The sequence below is a fragment of the Populus trichocarpa genome, chromosome 4 (assembly GCF_000002775.5).
Source record: "Populus trichocarpa isolate Nisqually-1 chromosome 4, P.trichocarpa_v4.1, whole genome shotgun sequence".
NCBI lineage: Eukaryota > Viridiplantae > Streptophyta > Magnoliopsida > Malpighiales > Salicaceae > Populus > Populus trichocarpa.
This window is the reverse complement of record NC_037288.2, coordinates 17,213,456-17,236,449: the sequence shown is the minus strand read 5'-3', so window position 1 is coordinate 17,236,449 and position 22,994 is coordinate 17,213,456. Positions and strand designations below refer to the sequence as shown.

General features: G+C 35.7%; 4 protein-coding genes across 6 annotated transcripts; 2 read left to right on the top strand and 2 right to left on the bottom strand.

The window, feature by feature from the left end:
• Window positions 1–600: 600 nt before the first annotated feature.
• Window positions 601–9,849, top strand: LOC7469977 (uncharacterized). 2 transcript variants are annotated; one of them, XM_002306046.3, is made up of 23 exons: window positions 602–811; window positions 903–1,234; window positions 1,335–1,438; window positions 1,786–1,854; window positions 2,063–2,123; window positions 2,329–2,468; window positions 2,594–2,783; window positions 3,395–3,456; window positions 3,813–3,901; window positions 4,954–5,026; window positions 5,126–5,185; window positions 5,448–5,594; window positions 5,715–5,753; window positions 5,871–5,908; window positions 6,520–6,606; window positions 6,703–6,868; window positions 7,067–7,144; window positions 7,423–7,559; window positions 7,925–8,001; window positions 8,169–8,238; window positions 8,423–8,488; window positions 9,036–9,183; window positions 9,440–9,849. In XM_002306046.3, the coding sequence occupies exons 1-22, from the start codon at window positions 746–748 to the stop codon at window positions 9,168–9,170; spliced, it is 2,286 nt and encodes a 761-aa protein (XP_002306082.1). In that variant the 5' UTR covers window positions 602–745; the 3' UTR covers window positions 9,171–9,183; window positions 9,440–9,849. The 2 variants fall into 2 exon arrangements, with proteins under 2 accessions (XP_024455285.1, XP_002306082.1); XM_024599517.2 differs by lacking the exons at window positions 2,063–2,123; window positions 2,329–2,468 and having other exon boundaries at window positions 601–811.
• On the bottom strand, window positions 1,648–11,688 carry LOC7461195 (transcription termination factor MTEF1, chloroplastic). 2 transcript variants are annotated; one of them, XM_052452104.1, is made up of 2 exons: window positions 9,990–11,688; window positions 1,648–1,983 (listed from the first exon to the last, which is right to left on the bottom strand). In XM_052452104.1, exon 1 carries the CDS (start codon window positions 10,837–10,839, stop codon window positions 9,994–9,996), a length of 846 nt encoding a protein of 281 aa, XP_052308064.1. In that variant the 5' UTR covers window positions 10,840–11,688; the 3' UTR covers window positions 1,648–1,983; window positions 9,990–9,993. The 2 variants fall into 2 exon arrangements, with proteins under 2 accessions (XP_052308064.1, XP_024455286.1); XM_024599518.2 differs by lacking the exon at window positions 1,648–1,983 and adding an exon at window positions 8,891–9,202.
• Window positions 11,689–12,412: 724 nt separating this feature from the next.
• On the bottom strand, window positions 12,413–15,662 carry LOC7461194 (4-hydroxy-3-methylbut-2-enyl diphosphate reductase, chloroplastic). Its single transcript, XM_002305377.3, has 10 exons — window positions 15,254–15,662; window positions 14,960–15,156; window positions 14,600–14,779; window positions 14,344–14,475; window positions 14,096–14,170; window positions 13,906–14,011; window positions 13,721–13,815; window positions 13,174–13,359; window positions 12,999–13,085; window positions 12,413–12,760 (listed from the first exon to the last, which is right to left on the bottom strand). Exons 1-10 carry the CDS (start codon window positions 15,510–15,512, stop codon window positions 12,695–12,697), a joined length of 1,383 nt encoding a protein of 460 aa, XP_002305413.1. The 5' UTR covers window positions 15,513–15,662; the 3' UTR covers window positions 12,413–12,694.
• Window positions 15,663–18,514: 2,852 nt separating this feature from the next.
• LOC7461193 (protein TIC 62, chloroplastic) lies at window positions 18,515–22,675 on the top strand. The gene is made up of 13 exons (XM_002306044.4): window positions 18,515–18,771; window positions 18,971–19,088; window positions 19,167–19,239; window positions 19,327–19,366; window positions 19,502–19,678; window positions 19,754–19,835; window positions 19,917–19,989; window positions 20,085–20,195; window positions 20,706–20,849; window positions 21,053–21,186; window positions 21,547–21,741; window positions 21,991–22,170; window positions 22,317–22,675. The coding sequence occupies exons 1-13, from the start codon at window positions 18,597–18,599 to the stop codon at window positions 22,366–22,368; spliced, it is 1,554 nt and encodes a 517-aa protein (XP_002306080.1). The 5' UTR covers window positions 18,515–18,596; the 3' UTR covers window positions 22,369–22,675.
• Window positions 22,676–22,994: the final 319 nt, after the last annotated feature.

The following is a 22,994-nucleotide window of genomic DNA, read 5'->3' as shown; positions in this document are numbered from 1 at the left end:
TATGTTAATATTAATTATAAAAAAATTATATAAAGCTAAATATTCAAAATTAATTATATTTTTTTTTAATTTATTTAAAAAATATAAAAAAATAAAAACCCAGGCCTCACCTAGGTTCCATGTTGACCTGGTAAGTTGCCCGGGTTTAACCAGACAAATTACAAGTTTGAGTTTTACTCATTTGAAACCTGATCAAAATTTTAAATCACCTGAAACTTGGGTTAACTCGTATATCCTGCCATATTGGCCATCAAAATTTTTGGCCCAACACAATATTATATTATTTACTTGCGCATACATATATGTATTTGGTTTTTGGTAACATCTGAATTTGAATTTTTACGAGAATTAAAAGATGATGGAGAGATAGGATATGAAATTTATACTAATCCAGCTTTGTTTGAACCACAATGTCATTGCCTATACCACCAGCAATCATAAACAACACTGTGATAGGAAACGACTCAAGTTTTGGAGCGTGAAATCTATTTAAAAAATGCCTTGCCATTAAAAGCAAGAAATAACGAAGAAGTTTAGGAACCAAAGTAGAAATAAATTAAAAAATTAAGGACTTAAAAAGTCAAAACACAACGAACCCAAACCAGAACTCACTTTCTCCTGACTTCCAACGGAAGTCAAGAAGCTTATGAAGACATGATCCCTTCGTCGTCCAACACGGCAAATTGCTTCTCTCTCTACTTCTAAACTATAAAACCCTCCGCTCTCTAAAAACTCTCTCAAAATCATGGACATGGAAACCGACTTAAAAATTTATCAATTAAGCCACGAGCTTCGCGGCCACGAAGACGACGTAGCAACCCCTACCTCCCGCCCTCTCTCTCTCTATATATATCTTTAATTAAAATTAAGTCCGTTTGATTAACTTATCTAATCTCTCGCAGGCTCGCGGGATTTGTGTTTGCGGAAATGCGGGAATAGCGACGTCGTCGAGGGACAAAACGGTGAGGTACTGGGTGCCCGACCCAACTGACAAACGCAAGTTTGAATTATCAAAAATTCTGCGAGGGCATTCGAGTTTTGTGGGACCATTGGCATGGATTCCGCCGAATGAAGTGTTCTCAGAAGGCGCGATCGTGTCTGGGGGAATGGATACGATGGTTTTTGTTTGGAATTTGAGTAATGGAGAGAAAGTCCATAGCTTGAGTGGTCATCAATTGCAAGTTACTGGTGTTGTTTTGGATGATGAAGATATTGTTTCTTCCTCCGTTGATTGGTAGGCTTATTATTTTGTGTGTTCTCTCGCCTTGATAGATGATCTAAATTTTGGCCTTTTCTTTTTTTGTGATTATTATGGATTCCTTTTGTTGTTATAGTACTTTGAGGAAATGGAGGAAAGGTAAAGTTGTTGACTCTTGGGAGGCTCATAAGTCTGCGATCCAATCGATTATTAAGCTGCCGTCCGGCGAGCTTGTTACAGGTATATTTTCTGCCTATTTTTTTGTGGAATCTTAGTTACATTACCTTGAGTGAAAAATATGGGTGCTGCATTTGGAAAATTGAATGAATTTGGCACTATTGAAGTGCTGGTTTAGAAGACGCATTTGCTCGGGGCCCCTCACCTCTTCATTCAGGATTAAAATTTTAGTTTTATGATCTGTGCTGGCCTGTATCTGTGTGTTGGAAGTGTTTTTCTTAATCTTTCCATTATTAATTCGAACTCTTAATCGTTCTCCATTTCATATTCAAATACATGGATCCAATGGTTTGGTTTTGTGTGCCAAACACTAAACCAACAACTTGACTTTTCTTTCCATGACAATGTAGGTTCAACTGACACAACTTTAAAACTTTGGAAAGGGAAGACATGCTTACACACTTTTGCAGGGCACTCAGGTTGGGTTTCCCCCCTGCTCTTCTTTCCCACATGCCTTGTTGCTCATCTGTTGTACGTTTATGTTTACCTTTAAATAATGAAATGGTTTTGGAGAATTTTGCAGCCCCACTTTGTTCAATATCTGTTCTCTGTACCAAGAAATAAGATGGCTTATTGGTCAGTATACTAATTCAGGCTCAATTTGGCTTGTACTTGTGAACTCTGTAGATACAGTAAGAGGCTTAGCAAAGATGCATGGAGTGGGAATTCTTTCTGCATCACATGATGGGTGAGCAGTCAGTTTCATTTATTTCTGTTTTATAATGCAATGGTTCTGCTTTATGTTTGGCTTAGTAGATGATGGATAGCGCCAAAGTTATTGCAGTTTATAAATAAAGATTCCCTGGACTTCCTTCGTTATTCATTTTTAAAGAACAACCCTCATTGTCTTGCATAAATGGTCGTTGACTGCTATAGTATTTTCATTGCTACAGCTCCATCAGATTATGGGCTTTAACTGGCCAAGTATTGATGGAGATGGTTGGCCATGCTTCCATTGTCTATTCAGTTGATTCACATGTGTCTGGACTAATTGTTAGTGGTAGTGAAGATTGTTCAGCAAAGATTTGGAAAGGTGACTGCTTCTATTGGTTGTTCTTCTACTCATGTAATCTCAGATGCTGAGGATTTGGGCATTGCAACCGAATTGATCATGTCTTTGAAATGTTATTTACTTGTGAAATCATTTTCATGTTGCAGATGGAGTCTGTGTTCAGAGCTTAGAGCATCCTGGTTGTGTTTGGGATGTCAAATTCTTGGAAAATGGTGATATTGTGACAGCATGCTCAGATGGAGTAGTACGTATTTGGACTTCACATCAGGAGAGGATTGCGGACCCAGTAGATCTTGACTCTTATGTTTCCCAACTTTCTCAATACAAATTAAGCAGGTATATTCATGCATTATTTGCCAGCAAGTGATACATATTTTATGCACTTTCTGTTGTTAAAATGTGGACTTCTATACTGTCTTGGATCAATGTTTAATGAGTTTCTGTTGTTGTTTGTACGGTATGTTAGTTACTTAATGGGTAATTGTGAGCTGTGAACCACAATGATATATCTACTAACTTACAGCCTAAGTTTGAGTTTGTTAACTGTGAAGCACCAAAAAGACTAAGAAAAAAATGTATCCACTTCTAGCAAAGTTGAATTTTTTTTAACTGTGAAACACCAAAAAACTAAGAAAAAATATATCTACTTCTAGCAATTCTCAGTCTATTTCATGATATATCTGCTAACTTACAACCTAAGTTTGAATTTGTTAACTGTGAAGCACCAAAAAGACTAAGAAAAAATATGTCTACTTCTAGCAAATCTCAGTCTATTTCATGATTAATAGCATTTCCGAGCTCATTAATTCTTGAAATATATGTATTCCTGCACTTCTTTTCATAGTTTTATGATGTGTGGAAGTTGATTCTCCTTCTGGATCATGGTAATGTTGGTTTCTTTATAATGCTTGTCAATGCTGATTCATGTTGCAAATTGTTTCTGTCAGGAAGAGGGTTGGGGGATTGAAATTGGAAGATTTACCAGGCCTTGACGCTTTACAGATTCCAGGTGTGGCTTCAAATAGACCCTCCAAAAACATTTATCTTAATTATCTTGGAAATTCTATTTTTTGATGAAGCTATGGCTAGTTGTCATGAAAATCAATTGTGAATAGCAGACAATTGCGCTGGACTTAAAATTGCGGAGCAATGGCCTTTACTTATATCAATCAATATATAAGTCAATACCAGTGTCTGGATAATTGCATCAGTGACAAGAAAATAAAATTCTGGTGGTACCTGACTGTGTTTCTACCTAGTTATATTAAATTCAGCGTATTTTGTGCGAGTTATGGGTGAAAATGTTGCCTAATTTCTGTTGGAAATTGCTAATTAAGTAATGTATTGTAATTATCTTATGATCAGGAACCAGTGATGGGCAGACCAAAATCATCAGAGAAGGGGACAACGGTGTCGCATATGCTTGGAATTTGAGGGAACAGAAGTGGGATAAAGTAACAATTAGTTTCATCATACTGTTTTTCCAGCAAGTTCTTCCATGCTCATTTTATCATTCAAGGCATATTTATGTCTATGCTGTTCATGTTCCTTTTTGCTCAGAAAGCATTGTCCGTATACATTCTACCCAAGCTAAATTGAGTTGATGCTGTGCATTCTCAATTTGAAAAGAATTCAATTGAGTTGATGCTGTGCATTCTCAATTTGAAAAGAATTCATGCTTATTCATACTATGAAGAGTTTTCTTTTCTTGTTTCTTCCCGTGCTATATAAAATAATTTATTCTTTGACAAATAAACATCCTTCGCTTCAATTTATGTGCTCAGCCCCCTTTGTTTATCTCATTTGTTTTCACATGATATTTCCATGCATGACATTGATTTAGACAGATGCAATTCATATGGTGGTCATTGACTGACAAATTGAACAATCCCTTCCATTATGTGATGAAGGAATGAATGACCTTAGTGCTTTAAGGTGTTTTCATCTTTCGAAGATGAGAACAAACACTAGGAAATGAAGTTTCTAGAAGCAATTGAGTTGTTAAGTAATGTGGGTTTTAAGCAACCACAAATGGTCGTAAACATGTATCTTCTCCAAGGAGAATTAAAACTTACTGGTGGCTTTAGCTTCTCCAATTATGTATGTATCATGAAGTTCATGGATTTGATGTCCCTTCCATTATGTGATTAAGGAATGAATGACCATAGTGTTTTAAGGTGTTGTCATCTTTCAAAGATGAGAACGAACACGAGGAAATGAAGTTTCTAGAAGCAATTGAGTTGTTAAGTACTGTGGGTTTTAAGCAACCACATATGGTCATAATCATATATCTTCTCCAAGGAGAATTAAAACTATCTGGTTGCTTTAGCTTCTCCAATTATGTATGTATCATGAAGGAATGGATTTGATGTCGTTGCAATGACAAGGACTACTTAGGGGATGCCTTGGTTGACAGATTGTGCTTCTTTTCTCTTGTTACTTCTGGAAATTTATTTCTTTTTATTGTCGTATTGCTCATGTTTTGTTATCTCTCATCCATTTTCAGATTGGAGAAGTTGTTGATGGACCAGATGATGGCATGAAGCGGCCTGTTCTTGATGGAATTGAATATGATTATGGTCAGCATCTAGTTATCAGCTGCTCTGAGCCTCATTTTCCTTACTCCCTTGAAATTCACCTCACTTTTTATCTTGATTGTTATATAATCTTGTTATCAGTGTTTGATGTTGATATTGGTGATGGAGAGCCTATTCGTAAGTTGCCATACAATCTATCAGGTAAATTTCTTCGCCAACTTTTCTGCCTTTTAATGGCTGTGGATGGCCTTGTTTTCTCTGAGAGTTCTTTTATTCCTTACTTTTGGTTCTTGGAGAGAATATCTTGGGAAAAAAATGCGTAACTAAGAAAGCAACTCAAAATGCTTAACTGAGTGTATTTCTTTGTTGTTTTTAGAAGAACAGTTGTAGAATGTGTGACATAATTATTTGCGTACAGAAAATGTATTAGGCATGCTGAGATAAGTGGTTGAGATGTTTCCAGATAATCCATATTCGACTGCTGACAAGTGGCTTCTCAAGGAGAATCTTCCTCTTGCCTATCGTCAACAGATTGTAGAGTTTATACTCCAAAATTCTGGCCAAGGTGGCGTTGCACTTGATTCATCATTCCGTGACCCATACACTGGCTGTAAGTATAATTTCATTCTGGTATAATACATGTAGCTATCTGTAACTGGTAAGGTGTGCAGTCCCCAACTCTGTTTTCATATGATGTGAATTTCTTTTTCTTTTTTTTTTAATATTTCAGCAAATGCTTATATACCCGGAGGATCTTCTAGCATGTCTGGTATGTATACATTGACCTGAAAAAACAACTTAATATTTATCTTAGCATTTACCTTGGGATTTAGCCAATTTCATAAAGCATGGCCTGAATTTATGATCTTTCTTGTTTATGCAACAGAGGTTCCAGCGAAACCAACTTTCAAACATATTCCCAAGGTATGCTTGTAAAGCTCTTATTTGAAAGGTTTGTGTTGCGTTTCTAGACTGCCAATTTAGGAATCTTAGGTAATCATGGGTTTTATTTTTAGGGATTATAGCATTTTGCATTTATTATTTTATCTATTTCTACCCATATTGTTGTCTACAACTCTATTCAACTAAGAAAACTTTTTGCACTATGCTAGACTCTATTCAACTAAAAATCCTGTTTCTCGACTTACCTGCCCAAATAGCTTCTAGCTCCATATAGTTAGCTTAGAACTTAGGAAGCCTCAGGTAGTTTGCTTCTTGATGATAGATGATCTTTATTTTATATGCATTAATTTTGTGCTTTCATTAATTAGGGTTTGGGTACTTTTAGAAATGAATAGGTAGAACTAGGCAGGTCAGATACAAACTAGACAGGATGCAGAATAGCTAAATCAGTCCTCCAATGAAATTTGATGATATTATATTAACTGTTTCTAGCACATTATTGCTCAACTCTTTTCTGATTAAATACTCTTTATGTATTGATTGTCTTAATTTTTTTGTGATGCTGAGTTTAGTTAAATAGAATTTTGCCACTGGTCTTTTCAATTCTTATTTTTTTACCATTTCATTTCCAGAAAGGAATGCTTGTTTTTGACGTGGCTCAATTTGAAGGGATCCTGAAAAAGCTTACAGAGTTCAACCATTCTTTGCTTTCTGATTCTGTAGGTTATTTTACAATTATTGGTTTTCTGTTTCATCAATTTGATGTTAATTTTCTTATATTTGTTTCTTGAATGTATACTGTTGACATTTTGAAGGACAAAAAGAACCTGTCTTTGTCGGAGCTTGAGATATCAAGATTGAGTGCAGTTGTAAAAATTTTGAAGGACACATCACATTATCACACTAGTAAATTTGCAGATGCTGACATTGCTTTGCTGCTGAAACTCCTAAAATCTTGGCCTCTGGCTATGATATTTCCAGGTCAGTACATGCTCTTGATTGTGAACCTCCCTGGATATTTTGAAAATTCTTCAAAAATAGCAGTTAATACATGCATGCCACTCATGTAAAATGCTATACATAACATTGATTCTCGCTTTGTTACGACTGTTGAGTTTTTTCCTTCCGTATACATGAGTACATAAACTCTGCTCACTTGAGTCTATTAATTTGTTTCAGTTATCGATATTTTGAGGATGCTTGTTCTACACCCGGATGGGGCAACAGTCCTTCTCAAGCACATTGAAGATGAAAACGGTACCTTGAGATGTAACTCTGTTTTTGTTTTAGTTGAGAAACCTGATTGCAAAAAAAAATATTATCTTTTTTTTTTTTTTTCTAATCTTGTTTTTATTGACTAAATCTTGGATGGAGTGGATGATGAGGAAAGATGGCTAGTGATTCTGGTGTAGGTTGTCCTGATATGAAATGATTCTGCAAATGTGCTAGTTTTAATTGCGGAACAAATTTTAGTTATGATTGTAATTGAATTTTGTGTAGATTTGATGTTTACTATGGACCATATTTGCTGTCAGATACGTTGATAGAAATGATCAAGAGAGTGGCAACAAATCCTCCACTTCCTCCAAACCTTTTAACGATCACCCGTGCTGTGACTAATCTTTTCAAGAATTCGCACTATCATTACTGGCTTCAAAAGCATCGCAGTGAGGTAAAAAAAAATTTCTTGGATCAAAGTTACATATAGGAACTTGATAAAAATAACCAGTGACAAGTGACCCTGAACTGTTACCCAGGGGATTATTTGGACCTAAAGGCCTGGATAAGCATTGTCGTTAAAAACCCTGAATTGTTATTTCTTTAGAGACCTGTGGCCTTAATGTGGCATCTGGCATTATAATGGGCTGCTAGGCATTAAGAGTTATAAAAGTATATGCTTCTTGGTCTTTGTTCAATTGATCACTGGCTTTATGGGTCTGTGTATGTCAACTTGTCATACTGAGAACTTTGCACTCACATGTTTGTTTTTCAATTGCATGTATTGCAATAATTTCTTTTTTTTTTCTGATGTTGCAGATTCTTGATGCTTTTTCAAGTTGTTATTCATCTCCTAATAAGAACTTGCAGTTGTCTTATGCTACCATGATACTCAAGTGAGCATTTTCTCATCTGTATACCTTAACACAATTTTTCCCCACTTGCAGTTTTGATAACTTACCACGTCAGTTCATAGATTTATAATATTTTTTTTATTCTTTTCTTAGCATTGACGCACATATCTTTGCCCTTCCTCTGTCTATGCTACAATTTGTTTTCACAGTTATGCTGTGCTGTTGATTGAAAAGAAAGATCATGAAGGTCAATCACAAGTTCTTTCAGCAGCTCTTGAGGTATGTTTTACTCATTTATTTCCAACCCTTTTGGAAATGGTCATGCTTTGCATGTTCTATCCTGATTTTATTCTAGATTGCAATATGATGAATGGCTATGTAGCATTCCATTGGGATTTTCAGAGAAGGATCATAGATGCAGAGTTACCGATCTTGACAAATAGGTGTTTTTTCTTCCCTACAGATTGTGGAAGAGGAAAATATCGAAGTTGACTCGAAATTCCGGGCTTTAGTTGCCATTGGATCGCTGGTATATCTCACCCTCTCTATGTAAACCCATTGAATTACTTTTCAAACTTTCTGATTTTTTTTAATGCAGCAGGCATTTTTTTCCCTTTGTCAAATATTAGCAAATTGATTGAGAAAGGGTTTTTTTTTTTTTTCAAATAAACCTTTTATTTTTTTGTGTATGTCATGATGAAATGATATTTTCTTGTATACCATGGTAGCATCTTGATCTTCAATATGTAGTAAATGAATTTCAAAATGTTTACAGTCTTCATAATGTTTATTGCTTATCTACTACATTTTATCTTACTCATCCAACGAGGCAATTAACATGAATTATGAACTTTGAATTTCGAGTAAGATAACATGTTAAGAGAAATGAAGATTTTAAAAGAGTGCAGTTAGTTAAGACTAGTTACCTGTGGAGTTTTAATAGTGAGAGCTGTACACTTGCATTGTTGAAAAACAGATATCAAGGTGAACTTCGTTGCTTCATATATCAGACTATAGGAGTTCTTGCGAACTGCCTACTGTTTATTTAGTTAAATTTTGATTTATTCCCAACACAGATGCTTGATGGTCTGGTGAAAAGAATCGCTTTGGACTTTGACGTTGAGAATGTGGCGAAAACAGCCAAGGCATCTAAAGAAGCCAAAATTGCTGAAGTTGGAGCTGACATTGAATTGCTAACAAAACAGATCTGAATGTTGGTTTGAGGTAAGCACTTTTTTCAAACCTGCATTAAAATAGATGTTTTATTCAAGAAGATGGAGACAGACTTGGTTGCCTCAAAATGCAAGCCAGTATTCCTTTCTGCATAGCATATCTAGCATAGATGGATTAGTTGCCATGCATTAGCAAGATAAATTGCAGCAGGGTGCAGAACTAGCGTAGCATATACGAGTACATATTTGATAGGAATCTCAATTCTGCTATTCACCTAGGACTTGCATTTTTTTTTCCATGTTTGCAGGGCTGGGAAAAAACAAAATCCAGAAGTTCTTGAAAGGGATCAACAGCTAGGAAATTGATTTGACCTTACGTTGGATGAAATCTGGGTCACGCCATATGAAGATGATAACATTGATCCAGTGGATCGATCAATTGTTTGACGAATATGCTGCCGTCATGTATGCATACAACGAGGCCTCTGGGGATTTAATGCAAAATTTAGTTCACAGGAGGAAGTTTCGTGGTAACTGCACTACTTGACACCCGGTATTGTATCATATCTCTATTGAAATTGGAAGACCAAAGCAGATGAACTCTTATCGATTTGGTTTTTCACAGAATTTCTGCCCTTCATTCTGCATTACTATCCTATGATCTCCAAAAAACAAAAGTTATTTAATTTAATCGTTCCTTCTTATGGTTGATTATCCAGGTAATACTTGCATGTTTGAGGATATATCTACATGTGAATGCGAAAACTAGAAAAATATGAACTCTACGCATTCATGAAGTGACAAGAGGCAGTAAATTGGCCTAAAGCGCAACCAAGAACAAGTTCTGAAATTGCATACCAAATCATCGTTTCCATTTTCCATAGAATCTTCCATCACTCCACAACAGCATCCTGTTCAATTTGATCTTGACATTCCTTCTCTTCAGATGCAAGTGCCTTGGCATTATCTTCTTTTCCAAACTGAAAGCAAAATATTGAGGAAACTCCTTCAGCTCATCCAAACTCCTCTTCATCTCATCCACCAAATACTCAACTTTGGGTCTCAGATTGTTTTCAATGCTGTACCCAAATATTGCAGGCAATCTTCCACAAATATTTGCAGCCTCATCATGTGAAAAACCTATGCTTCGTAAAAACTCGAACCTCACTTGCATTTTCTCTACGCGGATGTTCAAAAGATGTGCATTCAAATTACTAGGAACATTCAACTTATTCACCCCTAATTGCCTCAGGTAATTAAGAGTAGGCCTAAGGAAATATTCCACATCAGAGAAGAGTAGTCGAGGACACTTGATGACCAAACCCCTCGATTCTTGAACAGAAGCATGTAAATCGTCGGTCAAGAATTGGAACACAGGCTCAATGTCAGTGATGTCAAAGTTGAGAGATAAAAGTTCTGGGCATAGAAATGTGAGCCTAGCAAAGTCGGTCTCCAAGAAGCCTTTGGACTCAAAAAATTTGAGGGTGGCAAGGATGTGAGATATGGCATCAGGGGTAGGGAATTGGCGAGATTTGCTGTTGGGACCAATAACACCAATGGCTTTGAGGTACCTGAGGTTTTCATGGTGAGCTGTGCGGAATTTGATATAATGGGAAGGGTGGGGAGAGGGAGAGAGATGACGGGGTTTTAGGGGTTTCGCCGGTGGATAGGAGGGAGAGGAGGATGGCAGGGAGAGAGAGTAAAGCATGGTTCTGGGGGTTTTGGAGCGGGTTAACTAACTGAAACCGAAAGTGAGTGAGGGTTTTGTATGGTTGTTATTTGGATTACGAGAAGATAAGGAGGCCACTGTTTTTTCTTTTCTATTATATACAATATCATAAAAACTGGTGGGCTATAGCTCCATGTCATGAACCCCTTACCTTAATAACCAACTCTCTAGTTTCATCGTTTTGTTTCTTACACAAATATCTATAGCAATTTGATTTGAATCTCTGCTACCCTTCCTTTCACAGTGAGTTTTCCGCTTGATGGCAAAATGTCCCCAAACCACTTTCCAACCTCATCTAGTAATTAAAGAGATCAAACATTAACATATTTAGGCTATGTTACTCGGACGGATGAATAGCCAGAAGATGGACGGGTAAAGTGGGAGGAGGAGGAGGAGGAGGAGGAACGGACGGATTGTCATCTATCTAGTTATATTGCTTGGCTAACAGAGAAATGGGAATACGAGAGGCAATCCAACCTTCCTGCTTTTTAAATGATCCAGCTATTCCATTCCAGCAACCCTGGTATTGTAGTGTATGAATCCTTTGAATTTACCCCTGAAGAAAGTCCAATGAGGTCAAGGTTACTTGGGATTTTGTGATTGCTGGTTCTTACCAGCTTCTTCACTTATGACAGGAGAGCACGTTTCTGTTCATTGGATAAATAAAAAAACTGTGTCCAGATTTTCATCGACAAGTCATTTTGTTCTTTCCACAAAGTTGAAGCTTTTGTTTTTGTTTAAAGCTTGCAGGATCTGATGGGGAGAGGGAACAAACAGATACAGAAGTTAGAATAGTAGTATGGGAGAGGCTTGTGGAGATTATGGTTTGTTGATCTTCTTCAAACTAAGTAAACAAAGGAATCATTTTTTTTTTAATGATTTTTAATGAAAACAACTTGTGTTAAACTTTTTTATTATGTTCGCCAATTAAATATATTTTGGGGGCAAAAGAGCTGCAAAACTTCCATTAATGGAAACCCCATACCCATCTCTGTTCAACCCCATTTTCTCAAACCACATCTTCTCCTTACTCCAAAACTATCAAACTCAAACCCCAACTTCACACTCTTTACAGCAACAGGACAAGTAGGCTTTCTTTAACCATCATAACTTGTAGCAAGTTAAAAACTTCTAAAGAAATCAAGAACAAGGACAAGAATGTGTCCAAGAAGATTCTTCTTTCGAATTCAGCTCCACCTGTTGTGTCAGAGGAGATCGGTGGTGGTGGTGGTGGTGGTGGAAAGAAGGTTTCAGTAAAGGAAAGAAGTGGGGCATTGGGGTTCTTGAAGAGATTGCCTAGAAAGGTTTTGGCTGTTTTGTCTATCTTGCCTTTGGCTATTGGAGAGATGTTTGTTATTGCTGTGCTAATGGCTCCAGGTATGTAAAATTCTTTTGGTGTTTAGTCCTGCCGCCGTTAGAAAGTTAACTGAATTGTGAGTGTCTGATGTGAAGATTTTAGTAGTGGAATTAGTGCTTGTATAACTCCTTCAGCATCATTGTTGTCTTGAATTTGTCCACGGATTGGCATAGAAAATGCAAATAAACAAAAATATGACGAGTATTTTTGTCTGGTATATATTATATTATCACGTAAGAGATCTCCTCCTTGTGGAAGAAGAATAGTCGCTAAGAGGCTTCACTCAGCACTGTTTTACCACTGCAACCTCTATATGGCTAACGTTGTGAGCTCGACTCAATAACTCAAGTACATGGAAAGGTATTATCTATATGGATCTTTGCTAACCTCTTTTTGCTGATACATTGATCCTGTGTTAAACGATACATTATCTGCCTGGCGCTCTCAAATGCTTCTGTATATGCACACCGATTCAAATCATGCTAGTTGCAAGCCTTCCTCGCCGCTGATGCCGAGCACCTTGACAAGGGCTTCTCCAACAACCTGATAGAAATTGATTTAGATGATAAATAATATTAGCTTTTTTACAGACATCCAACACCAGGTATATGATATAAATAACATTTAGCACAACAGGAAACGTGACGATTCACATGGTTTGCAGGGATGGGAATCCTTTAATGCCGTCATCTCAAAGTTTGGAAGCAAAATCGCGTGTCAATGGCAGAAAAAAAAATTACAAAAGCAACAGATGGAGAAAGGACGATTGCAGCATAAATACCTTGTCTGGTGTAGAGGCACCTGATGTCACACCAATTGTAATGGGACCTTCTGGAAGCCAGTTCTCTTTCTCAGCCAACTCCCCATGCTATCCAGGGATAAATAAATAAGAAGTCTAAAATGAAATGAGAAATAAATTTGGTTAAAGAAAGGGAATTACGAGCAGTTGCACTTACATTCAACTTATAAGCTATTCTGTTTCCTGGGCCTATCCTCTGTTCACTGTCAATCCAGTATGAAGGAATTCCACGGAGCTCAGCAATTTCTTGAAGGTGGGAGGTGTTACTTGAGTTCCACCCACCAACGACCAACATAAGGTCCAACTTTTCCTCCACCAGATTATACATTGCATCCTGTCGCACCTGCACATTGAACAAAAGATCGAAGCTTGTGTAAATATAAGATAAAAAAACATGAACCAAAACAGTTATCATAAAAGAAACTTTGCTTTTAGTTAATTTGTAGCATTCTTTCATTGTCTCTAACCTCTTTTCCTTCAGAAAAGGGAAATTCAAGGTTCGAGGTGTTTAAAGGTTGGCCAATCTTGAAATTATGATATGGTTATAGATGGAGAAGGGGATAGGAAAAGCACCATTTGAATTTCATTTCCATAAATAGTAAAAAGAAAGTAAGCCAGGTAAGACCATCAAATGCCCAAGATTTTCGCAGAACTCTAATGAAAAGCTGAACAAGTAGAATCATCAGAATAGAAGAAAGAATCACCTGAGTAGCATCACAAATGGTGTTGAAGCTTATGAAGTGATCATTTATATTTTCCACTCCATACTTGCGCATCATGGTCCTCTCGACCAATTTCCCTGTCAAGTATAGGAAAATCAATAAATTGAGTATCAATGGTGGCAATTTCTGAGGAAAAGATAGAATGGCTTAGCATAACTAAAACTTACCAATCTCTTCTGTTTCTCCCTTGAGCATTGTAGTTTGATTTGCAATGCCAACTTTAACCAGGTAACTGTCAGGATCAAACCCCTTGGAAACTGCTTTCTTAAATTTCTGCAAGCAAGCCAACGATTATCTTAGAATTTTGTGTAGTATCCAATAAAATAAAATAAATTTAACAAGAAACAAAAGCTTTACCTCCAGAAATTCCTCTCTGGTTGAGCTAGATCCATTAAGTCCACCCCCAAGAACGTAATCACACACATACATTGCCTGAATTACGTACAAACTTCTCAGAATTTTTGCATTTTTTTTTTAAAAGGATAATGCACAGCACTTCCTATATTCTTGAGAGTCGTGATTAACATGCTAAAAAAACATTCTAGGATTTTCTAATATACCAAGAGAAGAAAGGAAACTAGCCACCGCTATTATTTGGAGCATACCTCTTTCATATTCTTCACAACAATGTACTTTCCTGCAAAAGAAGCAGTTGCTACAGTTTCCTCATGAGCATATTTCCCATGAATAATTGAGGTATAATCTCCCTTCTTCTGCTTCTCAACAGCATTCCAAACCTTCACAAAATTTCAAGTCATAATAAATATGTCATCAAAATACACACATATAATCAACATAGAAAACCAAAGAATTACAAGCAATAAACTAATCTCACAGATAAAAACCCCATCTAAAACATACCTTAGACACCCAAGGGCAAGTTGTATCAACAATTTGTATATTTTTGTTGCTCAAAGTAAACATCTCATCCACCGCCGCTCCAAAAGCAGGCAAAATCACGACATCACCACCATTTACAACTTCAAACCGTTTCTTCCCTTCCTCAACAGGAAGGTTTTCAACTTCCATCTCCTCTAACCGCTGCCACAACAATAAAACACAGCACCATCACTAACCATTCACAATTTATTCCTAAAACATGGAATCACAAGAAACAATTTTTTTTTTCAAAAATAGCTTCACTGCCTCAATTCAGCTCTATACTGCTCGGATTAACCAAATTAAAAAGAAAAAAAAAAAAGAATTGAAAACTTATAACACCTTATTAACTGTCGGATTGTGAATAATCTCATTAGTAATCCAAATCTTCTCATCTCGAAATTGTTTTCTGGCTTCGTAAGCAATCTGAACAGCTCGCTCTACTCCCCAGCAAAATCCATAAGCTTCTGCTAATTTGACTGTAACATTTCCCCATGTATACTGATTTCCATTCTCCTTCAACATCTCTATTATATCACCTACAAATTCAAAATTCCAAAAACAATCACTCGCAATTCAGGTCTTGCACGTCCTTTAATTAATTTTTCAGATTTTTTTTTTTTTAAGATAACTTACTGGTGTACTCGCGATTCATGAGTTCAAGAGTCTCTTCTTTGTGACCAAAGCCTCTGCGATTATAATTCTTGCCTCTTGTCAGATTATGTCTGAACACTTTGGCGTCAAATCCAGACTCCGAAGAGTCTGAAGAAGTAGAGCCATCACCGCCGGCGCAGCGGAAGAACACGGTGGTTATACGGCGGCGGGGAGGTATGCGATTGTCGGAGGAAAGGTAGGAGCGGAGAGGTACGCGGCAGAGTTGGAGTGACATAGCCATGGTGGAGATTGGTGAGAGTGAGAGTGGCGTACGTTAGCGAAGAGTGTGGAGTGTGCACCGGTGGTGCGCTTTTATAATAGAGAGGATTTATTTTATGGTAGAGCCTGCACGATCTCGCGATCCGTAATCATCCATGCTGTTTTCGGGTTCTTCCTTTTCTTTTGTTTTATGTTTTTAAATTTTGGAGGGAGGGTTTGGATTGTCGTTTTGTGGGCAGGTATCGGCATTTTATTATTTTATGGTCAAGTCTGGACCTCAAAACACGTGGTTGACAATAGAAAAAGTTACACGGCATGTTTTCTACTCTTTGAAATTAAATTTAATTTAAAGATTTTAATAAAAAACAAAATTTAATCTCTAGAAATATCATAAAAATAAAAATAAAATATTAAAAATATTTTATTTATCTATCTAGTCTCTTTTTTTTCAATATCTTTGAAAAAATAAAATGAAGATAATAAAGGTAATATAAAAAATAAAATAAATTGAATTTTATCTTTTCTAAACATGTAAATTTAATTTATTTATGAATTGAATTCAAATCAAACATTATAATTAAATTCAATTACAATAAATAATTAGTTATAAACAACTTTTATTTTGTACCATATCCTTTCAAATTTGTATCGGATTCAGTTTTTGAAATTTTTTATAACATGTAATTTCATTGTCAAATGTAATTTACTCGGAAAGGTATTTTTTTTAAAATTGAGAATTTTTTGTTTGGTTTAGTTTTTAATAAAAAAAAAAAACAAAGCAAATCAAATCATTTTTTTATTATATATATATATATATAATTGGTTTTTATTATTGGTTTGGTTATTTGGGTCACTCAATTTTTTTTTTCTGTATTTAAGTGAGAATTACCTTGACTCTCTGTATTTAATTTGATAAATCAGAATTGAGATTTATGATATTTTTTAAGAAAATATGAAATAAGAAAAATTAACTCTGTACGTGTGATGTATAAAAGATGAAACGTGTAGATCAGGAAATTGACTTTTCGCTAAGCACAAGGGTTAGAAAGAAATTAATGCCATACATATTTTATTTGATATGAAAGAAATATGTACATTTTTTTATTCATTTATTTCTGATTCAAAGAAGAGGTTGGTGACGCAAAATCTCTTTAAAGTTTTAGCCAAATCCTCCAACTGGATGACTTTCCCGACAGGGAGCTGTGTTTAAAAGAGATCCTCCAACTGGATGACTTTCCCGACGAGCCTTCTTTGTGTGATAAAAAGTGATTTTTTAAAAATTATTTTATAAATTTTTGGTTGACATGATATAACTGAGTCAATTTGACACGTTTAAAGACAATTTAAATGATTTATAAAAATATAATTTGATTAAAATAAATATATTTAAGATAATTTTTTAAAAAACAATACTGAAACAATAACATATTTGATGATTGGGGTTTAATTTATTGAATATGTGACTCAAGTTACGAAATTGGGATAACTTCATATAAAAAAATTAAAATAAATTATGAAACTCAATTCTTATTTAATCAATGATGAATGATGAAATTGAAAAAAATCAATTAAAAAGCAAACACAAAAAATGACTCGAGTCAACCCGGATTAACTTGTCAAACTCATGACATGGAACATGAGACTAAGATAATCACATAGAAAGCAGACTGATAAAATGACCCAAGTTAACCTTGGTTAACCTATCAAACTCGCGCCCCCAATCATGAGATCGAAATAACCTTATAGAAAGTTAATTGAAATAAAGTATGAAGCACAATTTCAAATCAATCCAATATTTAAGGTTGAAATTGAAAAAAAAATCAATTTAAAAAAAAACTAAGAAATGACTCGAGTCAACTCACCAAACTCATGACTCGGGTCATTAGACTGAGATAAGTTTATAGAAAACAGACCAAAACAAATTAGAAAGCTTAATTCTCGATTAATAAAATATTAAATGGTGAAATTAAAAAAAATCAATTAAAAAAAAGAAAAAGAACTAAGTCAACTAGGTTAACTTTTCAAACTTTTGACCTTAGTCATGAGGCTTGGATAACCTCATGAAAAATAATTCAAAATAAATCATAAAGATCAATCCACACAAATTAAATATTGAAAGATGAAATTAAAATTTTTTTAAAAAAAGTTAACTCGTAAAACTCGTAACTCAAATCATGAGACTAAAATAATTAAAGTAAATAGAAACAAATCATAAAGTTCAATCCCGACAAATTAAATATTAAATGATTAAATTAAAATAATAATAAATAATAAATTTTTAAAAAAGCAATTAAAATGAACAATAGTATTTTGTAACACCATTTGTTAATAATTAATAATAATAGTTAAACCTTTTGAAAATTATCATCCACAAATATATTCAATAATATTAGGAGGCATTTACGCACTATTTAGTAACACAAAACCATTTTTCTTTTTCTTTTTTAGTTTTCTTCTCCTTCTCTTGTTTTTCTACTCCAAAAGAAAAAAAAACATGTACATTTCTTAAAATTTATGAACATTTTTCTGACCCATAAAACTGGAAAATGTGTTCATATTATATTGTTTCCATTTAAAAATAATAATAAAATAAAAATTGTGTTCAATTCTATGATAAACAAAATTAATTAAGATACAATAAATTCCCGATAATTATTATAATCAATCTAGTTTATGAAAATATTTAAATTTTTTTATTTTTAATTAATATGTTTTTAATATTTTAATATTAAAAATAAAAAATATATTATTTTAATATATTTTAAAATAAAAAATATTTTAAAAAATAACCACATTTAATATTTTCAAGACATATCTACTTTAATACTTTCCTGCATCACACTATTATAAAGTCTTGCAAAATACATTTATTTACAGGCGTTAAAATAACAGGAAAAAAAAGAGTACCAAATAGTCAATGGCCATAATCAAACCATGGAACATTCCACTGGGACCCATCATATCCACATGGAGTGGAGATTGCCACAACTGCCAAACTGAAAAGGGGAAACAAAAGATAATTAAAACCACTTGTGTGTCTGTCTCTTAAATTTTCAGTTCAAGAACTGAGGCAGGATTGAAACAGCATTAATACTATTCCCTGAAGATGGAGGGTGGTTGCCTGCAATCATCAGCTATAACCACCATACCGACTTCTTTAACCAAATGTGGGTTCATTGAGAAATCTTGTATACACGGTCAGCTCCTCAAGTTTCCTCATTTCAATAAGTTCCCGCATTCAAGAAAGCTCAAAATTCTTGATATCAAAGCTCAAGCTTCAGGTACATACATAACAAGAACATGCCTAAGTTCATTCGTTGTCTTTCTTTGTTTCTTGAAATGGTTCTTTGTGATTTTCTCATTGCTCTTAGTTATTATCTTGATCATCAATGTCATAAATGGAGAGATGGGTTTCATTTCCTTTGAATGGCATTGAGGAATTTTTATTTTTGACTGATATTCATGTAATTTTTTTTCAAGTTGCTGCGAAATTTAGGTCTGGGGCAGTTGAGGCAGATTCAAAGGAAGTGGAAACAAAAGATGAGAATCTTGCATTTGTTGCTGGTGCTACTGGTAAAGTTGGCTCAAGAGCAGTGAGGTAATTTTCTAGTGCTCAATTTTTTTTCAGTTTGGTGATTGGTTTACAGGTATTCCTTGACATTTGAATTTGCTTCAGGGAGCTTCTCAAGCTTGGATTTCGAGTTAGAGCTGGCGTCAGGAGTGCCCAGAAAGCAGAAGCTCTTGTGCAGGTATAAATTTCAGAGTTCAAAGGAGTCGATTTACTACATTTGTTTTTCTTTCAAAGCATGTTTACTAAAAGAGCAATCCATTTGCAGAGTGTTATGGCAATGAAGCTTGATGTTGAAGGATCCCAGCGTAAGCATTTCTAATTTACTTGAACATTGAAAGAAACTAAGACGGTGATGAAAAAAAAATGTAAATCATTTTCATTTAGAGAAGAAGGCCCCCAACATCTGCATTATAACAGATATACTCTGGTCTTTAGCCCAGCTGTGGAAAGGCTTGATATTGTGGAATGTGATTTGGAGAAACCAAATCAGATTGGACCGGCATTAGGCAATGCATCTGTGCTTCTATGCTGCATTGGTGCCGGTGAGAAGGAGGTGTTTGATGTTACAGGGCCTTATCGGATTGACTATCTGGCTACTAAAAACCTCGTTGATGCAGGTAAAAAAGACATCGGCCTGTGTGACAGCTTAAAGCGTTTTGTTTTAGAAAAATGAGTATTGTTCTTGTTTGCAGCAACTGCTACAAAGGTCAACCATTTTATTATGGTTTCATCATTGGGAACGAACAAAGTCGGATTTCCTGCTGCTATTCTAAAGTAAGTTTAGTGATTTGGGAAGGAGAATTAGCATGTGAGGAGGTGACAAATGCTGATTTTCCTTCATTTTTTTCTGCTAAGTTTGTTTTGGGGTGTCCTAATTTGGAAGAGGAAAGCAGAAGAAGCACTCATAGCAAGTGGCGTTCCTTACACTGTAAGAACCTGCAAATGCATTAAATGGACACACAGGTTATATGAGTAAACTAGTTTATATTAGCTTGAACTTAATTATTTATAGATTCTCTTCAGATAGTAAGACCTGGTGGAATGGAGAGGCCTACTGATGCTTACAAGGAAACTCATAACATCACTCTTTCAGAGGAAGATACCCTATTTGGTGGCCTGGTGTCGAATCTTCAGGTGCGGTTCATTAAAATTTTACATTAGAGATTCTTTAACTTTCTTTGTGGACGTATTTTCCACCTGACTGCAAGGAAAATAGCCTAAACTTCAGGCTTTAGAACAGAGAATGAAATAATGAGCAGCCTCACTTCTAGTCTGCATCTGTGCATTTCCATTTCCTTTCCTTAGAATATAGCATAGTCATGTACTTAATTGATGCCAAGTCTTACCTCTTTTCATGTGCCTGTAATTTATCTCAGAACCCTGTTCAAAAATCATCAAAATTTTGAGGGAGGTTGTGAAGACATTACCTACCTTTTCTGCTTTAGGCCAGGACTCATTTCTGTCCATCAAATTTTTTTTTCAAGCAGCTTATATCTCTGGACTGCTAGCAAAATTTATGTTTCATTTTACTCATCCCTGGTGGCATGGTGGGTGTGATCTCATGTAAAACCTACCAGTTACTGGCCAAAATTATGGTGCATGCTAGGAGGTAAGGAATTACAAAAGGCAGTCCCAATATTGCAGGTTGCAGAACTTATGGCATTTATGGCCAATAACCGTAGGCTTTCATATTGTAAAGTGGTTGAAGTAATTGCAGAGACAACTGCACCATTGACTCCTATGGATGAGCTCCTCGCAAAAATACCATCTCAACGTGTTGAACCAAAGGTATGCTCTGTTCACTCTCTCTTGAAAAATAAAGTGAAAACTCATTTTTTTTGTTGGGATTGTAACAAGAATAATTTGAATGTAGCAAGCATAGTGCAACCCTATTTACCAATGCTCTAGTATTTTTCTTCTTTTCTTTCTCTGCATCATATAAAAAAGCAAGGAAAAAAAACAGCGAGTAGGTGATGATATTGTGTTCTCAGGAACCAGAAGCAGCAGATGTGCCTAAGCCTGTGCCTCCTAAGGTTGTTGAACCCAAGGCTCCGAGCTCTCCTTCTCAAAAGGAACCTGCCCAGGCAAAAGCTATGGTGACAAGGCCACTCTCTCCTTATACCGCGTAAGTCCAACCTAACATCTTCCCACTTTGTTTGAGCAGCTACATCAAGAACTGTTATTTGTCGTAGCTGCAATGAGTTCCATGTTAGCTTCTTGTCGAAGTCACCCGCACAGCCAGTCATGTGAAGCTCTTTCCTGATCTTTCAAGGCCACATGCAGGCCTTCTATTGAGAGGGATAAAAGCCAAAAGTTGAGGGCCTAGAATCTGACCATTATCATAGAGAGTCTGTAATTTGATTAAAAAAAAAAAAAATTGCTCCTTATGGAATACAACATTTAACAAAATGAACTTATTTTCAGTCCAAAAAGTTTATGTTTTTGCTGCTGCTAAGTTATGCGATTGTGTTACTGTTATCGACAGTTATGATGATCTGAAACCACCTACTTCTCCCACTCCAATTCAACCCAGTAGCAAGAAAGAAAGTGCCGGTCCATTAGAAGCAGTATCAAAGCCTGCTACTCAAGATACTCCACCTATGCCAGCACCTGGCGTAGCTGAAACAAAACCAGGTCCAGTAGAAACGAAGACAACCAGGCCTCTTTCTCCTTATGCTGCGTAAGCCTTCTTTTAGTGCTTTACACTTTTCCTGCTCCTGCTCCTGCTACTTCATATAATGATTGGCCATTGCATCGGGCACACAAAACATGTTTTTGATATAGAATGAGAATTGAGCACCCAATTTTTATTCTCTCACGTAGTCTTCAACTGTGAAAGTTTCTCATTCTGCTAAAAAAATTATGCTAGGTATCAAATTCATGATTTCATCTTCCCATGTCATTTATGTCCTACTAATTGCGTTTTCAGATATGCTGATCTCAAACCCCCCACATCACCATCTCCAACTGCACCAGTGGGATCAGTCATACCAACATCCTCCACAAATGCGGTGCCCGAGACAGGTAACCGTGCGCCTCCAATGGCAGCAGCAATTGACAAGCAACATCATACAGAGCCGAAGCAAAAGCCACTATCACCCTATCCCATGTAAGCTTGATTTCTGATTTCCACTTATTTTCCATCAAACTTCCTGTGGTAATGGTTATCTAGAGAGGTTAGTCATTTCATAAAGCCACTTTTTTTTTTTTTTTTTCTTTTATGCCATTGAGTTTCTCTGTTTCTTTCATCTCAAGGTATGAAGACCTAAAGCCTCCAGCATCTCCAACGCCTTCACTGAAGCTATAGAATGTTATATTGCAGAGCTAAGCATCAACAATGACATTTCATTGGAGAATTCCTGCAGCATTTTTACTTGCAACCTATGAAGAGGCTAGCAACAGAAATGCGGAATCCTTTTCTATGATTTCATAATAAATGCTACTTGTAATGTTTTTCTTATTAACTGTATCATGATTATTCTCTTGACCAATTTAACGTAAACCCAGCAAAATCAATCCGACAGTTTGACCTCTTTCTTATGTAATTTCATGGACAGAACTTAGAAGCACCATTCATTCATGAAAGGCCTCAAAAAGATTTTGCTTGTGTTTAACTGGTTGTGTTATCTGGCTCTAATGTTTGCTTCTATTAAATGGTCGATTACAGCAGCAAATTCTACAAGGTTATGCTCCAAAATATGGTTTATTAAATCTGTGTCATGGTCGGCTTCTAGCATCGTTGACTCGTTTTCATATTGATCCATTGAGTATCACAGGTCACCATAACAACACCACAAAGTTCAAAGAGCAATTGGATCATCAAAAGCTAGCGTTCATACCACAATTTTCATTATAAGCTATCAAGGTATTTACATGGCAACTTCACAATATGACATTTTTTTAGATGCTTTATAGTAGGCTAAGATCAAGTCT